Below are 6,480 nucleotides of genomic sequence, written 5' to 3' on the forward strand. Positions count from 1 at the left end.
CACTTCTTTCTTATTCTCGATCTCAACTGTCACCGTCTCTGAACTGATGCATCTTTAAGACTGTTTGTACTTCCTGTCATTACTGACACTTCCTGACCACAGCCCTTAGCAATATTATTTTATATTTTCTTTTGATGTCATGTTTTATAGATGGACTATATCATCTTTTTACATCTCTGAAATTCACGAAGGTGTTTTTTATAAAGTGAAATTATTATAAAGATAAATTATATTAACATTTACCAGATACTCATTGTGTACATTGCCAGAGTGTATTTGTGACCATGACATAATTGACACTCTGCAGAGAAGACTGAACAAGATGAATGTGTGAAGATTGTAAGTTAAGATAAATATTTGTGATAATGCGGTCCCTCTTTCTGTTTATTTTAGAAAGCACAAAGAACACAGAGCTGAAGATGTCATGGGCCTGGGTCTGGGGGCCCAGTGCTCATGTGTTATTTTTGGGTGTATTGAATATTATGACTTCTATTTGTCTTTCTGGATCATTTATGGTTGTTTGTTGGCGTAATATGCTCCTGGTCCCTTGTTTCCCTTTGTACACATTTGTGTGTGTGACAGCAGTGGCGTACGTGTTACACTAAGAACACAGTTAGTTCTCCAGCACATATGATCGTGTTTTTCAGTGACTCTCCTGTCTGAATGGTGAAGGTGTTTTTGTCGGCCGGTGGATGGGAATGTACTCACTGTTGCATCTCTTGTTTCCAGGAGAATTGCAGAAACATGTGGAGGGATCAGAACACTAATGTACATATCACCGAGGAGGAGAAACACCACGGACCTTAGAGGAAAATCACCGCACAGGAATTGGGCAGGGGTGCGTGAAGAACACACACACTGTGGATTGTTGCCACTGCTTTTTGGTCTTTTTTCATTGTAAATAAATCCACTGTCTTTATTCAGAAGTCCTGCATTTAGGTCCTCTTTTAACCAAGGTAAAACCAAGATAAATTATTTTAGTGGTCTGAGACTCGTGTATTTATTGTTAATCTGAGGTACTTCATTTCAGAGAAGGGAAGAGGAAGCGATTTGGTGTGAATGTGGTTACAACAGCAGCAAAGCTCTAGAGGTGTGAGACCATAAAAAAAAAGGTTAGCACTGATCATATCAGTAAATTATCTCTACCAATCTTCAAACAGAATGAAACTGTGCCCTGTGGGGTAGGTTGGGAAAGGCAAACCTGCACCCCACATTGGCCCCAGGTCAGTGGACTAAAACAGGCCCCCAGTAGTTTTTCCCCTTGGTGCTCCAAAAGCTGCCTAACCCACAAAATTCCCTCCCCCCCCCCACACTGAAGGTTAGGCCATGCAGGCCCCACATCTCTTTTAACCTTTGTGGCCCTGTGACAGTTTTCTGTGGTAAACCTGGAGTGGGTTTGCTCATAATGTACCCATATAAGGGAAATTCATGAAGAAATTTGCAATAAGTGGAAATTACCATAAAGAGAAATGATAAGGTACAGCTGCCGTATTTCCCTGAAGGAGAGAGCACTTCACTTAGAGATGGAGAAAGATGTAAGAAAGACTGGAAAGGAGAGAAAGAACAATGGTTATATTTAAATGTAAAGTGAGTTAAACTAACTTTTATTTAAAGGTTGCGTGAAAACAATCAGCAGTTTAGTGCAGGATAAATAGCCTATACAAAGAAGATTACTGGAGTTGTGAGTCATTCTTTTACCTCACACTGAGCCTCTACAACTAGTACTAGATTTTCCCAATGTGCCAAATCCCACTTTAACCAAATGGCTGTCCTCATTTTTCCCTTTAACTGTATTCCCGTTTCTATTATTATTTTATTATAGCTGGTAGAAATGTAAGCAAACTACTTTTCAGCTACTGTTTACTGAGTACATTTAAAATGCTGCACCTTTTCCATTTAACTTGATTAAAAGAAGTTGAGTCAGTACTTCAACATTTGCCAGGATGTTCTATAACACATGTATCTGCACTTTGATTTAAGTAAGGAATGTCTGTACTTCAGCCACCTCCAGCTGCTAGTCTCTCTGTCAGCCTCTCTCACCACACAACTTCCTGTTCTCTCACCTCAAGTCTCAGCTTGTTTCATTTCAGTAAATTACAGAACCATGAAGTATTGTGTCACAAATATATTAGGAGAGCATAAAAAGATCCACGTGCACAGAAACAGTCTTTATGTGGTTTATTAACGAATGTAAAAGAGAAACTGTGGTCAAGTAGGTCAAATGGGTAGATAGGTTTAGAGTGGAGCTAGAGAATAGGTATACATAGAAGAGAGTTAATTGTGAAACTTGTTTATTGGCTACCTATTTCTCGGTTTGTACATCCTCGACTCCTCTTCTTCTAAGTCTATTCAATCAAAGATGTGAGTGAAGGTCTGAACAGGATGTAATAAAACTCATACAAGTTCAAGACCTGAATATCCATAATATAAATCCATAATCAGAATATTGAAACACAAAACAACTATGTATATGATCTTGATACATGCTCAATCAGATCATAGCGGTTTGAGGGGAACATGTTTCGTCAAATATCTGAGTGACTGAAGAAGAGTAAAGAAGGATGAATGATGACACATTTCACCCACTGAAAGCAAAACACGCAGATGAGCTGAATCAACTTAATGGGAACGACTTACATTGAATAAACTTCTCTATTTTATACTATTTAATCTATAAAACTGGATGAGATGATACTGGTAATATAAAAGCCAAGTTGATCAGTTGAATCTGACTGAAGCAGCAGAAACCCCGATGTTTTCATAGTTAATTGTAACATCATCTTCATCTTGATCATAATGTATCTGTGGGACACAAACAAACAAAATAAAACATTTCGTAATGCGAGTTAAGACAAGTGCATTTTAATAGCTTCTGTATTGTCTCTGGTTTTTTATTTGTCTGTCTGCATGTCTTATTTTCAGTTGGCTTTTCATCAGGTTACTTCTTGTTTTATTTTGAAGGTTAGTTTGTCATGTCTCATTTGTGTCTGTGTTTTTGAGTTTTTGTTACCGCTGTGCAGCCGTGTTTGTTTAGTTGTCATATCTATTTTAACTTCTTTTGCTCTGCCACCTGCTGGTCTGCTTTAAGTTTGTCAGCTGCTGGGTCCAGCTTAACTATTCTACCACAGCTGTGAGATAAATATAGCTTTAGTAAAAATTTATAAGGAGAAGAGAGCATCAATAACTTTCCCAAAATGAACTCTCACATGCAGATTCACTGGCGTTCTAACCAACAACCCTCTAGTTTTAAATATAAGGAAACACAACTTGTGAATCCTCTGCTGTACCACATTTAACTCAAGAAATTTATAATAATCTCATGAACATCATGAACTACAGCTATTAGTAAATAACAAATGTCATAAAACAACCTTTAGGACTTTTGACTTTTATGTTGGATTACTATGTTTTTTTTACTTACTGTTTTATCCATCTTGGTCGTGTTCCCTAAAATGAGAAAAGGAAGTCAATTTCAGTCTAAAATAAAATTTCTAAATCATTCAAAGTTCTCATTATTAAATTTGCCTTTAGTTCTTGTCCATATGTTGACTGACACAGCAGTTATTAAAGTTGCTGCTAACCCCACAGAGACAATAACGGACCTCAAAGATACAGAAGAATCTGAAAAAAAGAATAAAAATGTCAACTTATTAAATATTAACCCCGATTCTTTTGTCCCCATGATAGAACAGAGAAAAACTGACTCATAGTGTGTTAAAACATTTATATTTCTTTTTATTCAATCATCTTCTGAAAGAGGGAGACCTCTGCACAGCCCAAACGCCAGTTGCAGGATCTCTAACAGTTTTAGCTCCACATATGTCTTATATGGTGTTATTTCTGTACTTTGCACATCACACAGTTTCAAACATTGCTTATATGGCAAAATTCCTCTTTTCTGTGTCTTATCTATTAATATGCCTGTGCACTAAAACTTCCTGTTTTTCAGTTTGGCTGAGCACTTAGTTTGTGAGTCAAAAGTGGCCTTGCTCTACAAGCCTTCATTATTAAAGTACATAAAACAATCTAATGAGCAGATACACATTAAAAATATCTCTCTATTTCTTAACATTAAATAATTTGTTTAAAGTTTTCTGTTCCTTTTAAATTCGGTCTTTTTAAAGATCCAAATGTTTACCTAACCCCTTGAAAGTATTTTAAAATATTCAGATGCTATTGTTTTTGTTGATAAATGCCAAGCACTTAAAAACATCTAAAGTTTGTGATTGCATAAGTTTTTGCACCTCATGAAATATTTTTTTTCAGTTTTTCTCCTCATGTAGTGCTTGTTTAGGTTCTTCATTTATCAAGTCTGGCACATTTTAATCTAAATTATTAAGTGTCAGAAAAATAATGAATAAAAGAAGGATTACTGATGATGATAAAAGAATATATTTATGGGTGACTACCTTGTGAATTATTATTGTTGTGGTTGTTTCTGAATTTGTGTTGCTTTCAGTTTTTCTGGATGGTGTCTTTGTTGATTTTGTGTCACCTGAATAAATGTATAATATAATTTAAAAAAAGACACAACTAAACGTTTTTGTGTTATAAATATAAGAAAAAAAACATTGTGGTAAAAAGAAACTTAAAATCAGTCAAATATATGTTTATGTGATTTTAATCACATTAACCTCCTAGGACCTGGCATCCACATATGTGGACACCACATTTTGGGTTATTTAGACCAAAATACTCAATTTTGCTCTACAAGGGCCTGATATCCACTTACGAGGACATTATACCGTTACTGTTATATCAAAATTTTAAACAAATCCTCATATGCGACTCTCATTTTCCTAGAAACAAAAATTAGGTAAAAAAAAAAAAAAAAATCTGGTAATTCTTTGTTTTTACATTCATCAGGTCCCAATATGCCCAAATATCAAAGAGAAATTAAAAATGCATGCCGTGAATGAGTTCGGGTCTTAGGAGGTTAAACAGTTGATCATAAACTCACCTGTTTCTTCACCTGTGAGCTGAGAAGTGAAGGTAAACAGCTGCACTTTTCCTGTTTTAGTGTCAGTCACTTCACATGCCAGTATGTTATATCTTGATGAGTAAAGAAAGTTTGACTCTGGAATGGACACCGTGGTGGAGCAAACAGTGTGTGAAGTCACTGTTTGGTTGTTATTTTTGTCTACATCTTTACCTTTAATTTGCCACATCACTGTCTGATGACACTCTCCATGTGTCAGCACAGAGCAGTTTAGCGTCCCCTTATCAATGTCCTTATGTTCAGTCACTGGTGAATATAATGAGAGAAAAATGGGAAAAAAAAGAACTATAAGGAGAGAAAAACAGAGTAAATCAGAAAAAATTATCCTAATCAATGCTATTAAGACAGTTTGAGCTGAAAACATTTTGATGTAAATACTCACAGGTAATAACAGCGACATGAACAAAAGACTGATGAACCAGAGTGTGTTGAGATGGTGTTTCTTTGACTTTGTATTGTTGACAGTAATAAAGACCAACATCCTCGACTGTGAGCTTCTTTATAAGCAGAGAACAGTTCACTGTAACACTCAGTCTGTCTGATTGAGTTTTGGCTTCTTCACCAATCTGTCCAAGTGTGATCAGCTCTACTGTTCTTGGTTTGTTTGTTGAAGTAAAGATCCACGTAGTCCCATCACAGTTATTCTGCTCATTTATCACATTTAGACAAAGTAGAGTGACGTCATCTCCAACTTTCATAAAAATCGATGTTTCATTTACAGATACTGTTGAGAAGATTGAAGAGAAATATAAAAAATAAATTAGAATACAGAAGTTTTTACAGTCAGACTGAAGATCATTTCAGACACAAGTTTATAAATATGTCCCATGCTCCTCTAAAACAACAGAGCATGCTCAGCTCTCTTATTTGCTGTAAAGGTTATTCATTGTAATAATCGCTAACCTGTAAAGGTTAATGATTATTCTAGTGATCAAACCTTATTAGTAAGGTTTGATCACTAGAGTCAAAACTTAGTTTTACTTCTGTTTAAAATGTTTCCTGTATTCTTACCTGCAATCTGAATCATCAGACATAAAAACATTTGAATCCATCTGAATTCATCCATCGTGCTTCTCTGTCTCACTTCTTTCTTGTTCTCGATCTCGACTGTCACACCCTCTGAACTGTTGACTCTTTAAACTTGTTTCCTTGGAATAGTGAAGTGTCACTAATTCATCATAACTTGTGCAATTTCTGTTATTTTTGTTCTTTTTTTTCTTTATTTAGATTGAACAACAAAAAGAAGAAAAGGAAATTATGAACAACCAATGACTTATATGTTCAGTATAAGAGGGAAAATATGACAGTATAAAACCTGTTTAATAGTTTGAACAATCTGTTGTGTTCTTTTACAGCCGTGTGAGGAGAGCAGGAGGGACGGCCCAGATATACTCAGACTGTCTTTAAGTATGTTATTGATAAATGTAAAACTGACAAAGAAGCACTTACAAACAACAACCTGTTAAAAAGTAGAACTGGAC

General features: G+C 35.5%; 1 protein-coding gene across 1 annotated transcript; it reads right to left on the reverse strand.

The window, feature by feature from the left end:
- Window positions 1-2,507: 2,507 nt before the first annotated feature.
- LOC146692361 (uncharacterized) lies at window positions 2,508-6,093 on the reverse strand. The gene is made up of 6 exons (XM_085432482.1): window positions 6,011-6,093; window positions 5,382-5,723; window positions 4,961-5,245; window positions 3,526-3,621; window positions 3,422-3,447; window positions 2,508-2,802 (listed from the first exon to the last, which is right to left on the reverse strand). The coding sequence occupies exons 1-6, from the start codon at window positions 6,063-6,065 to the stop codon at window positions 2,719-2,721; spliced, it is 888 nt and encodes a 295-aa protein (XP_085288608.1). The 5' UTR covers window positions 6,066-6,093; the 3' UTR covers window positions 2,508-2,718.
- Between the last annotated feature and the right edge of the window lie 387 nt (window positions 6,094-6,480).

This window comes from Copadichromis virginalis, linkage group LG15 (assembly GCF_057382275.1).
Source record: "Copadichromis virginalis isolate Kocher_CV1m ecotype Utaka linkage group LG15, C_Virginalis_male_GT1.1, whole genome shotgun sequence".
Classification (NCBI taxonomy): domain Eukaryota; kingdom Metazoa; phylum Chordata; class Actinopteri; order Cichliformes; family Cichlidae; genus Copadichromis; species Copadichromis virginalis.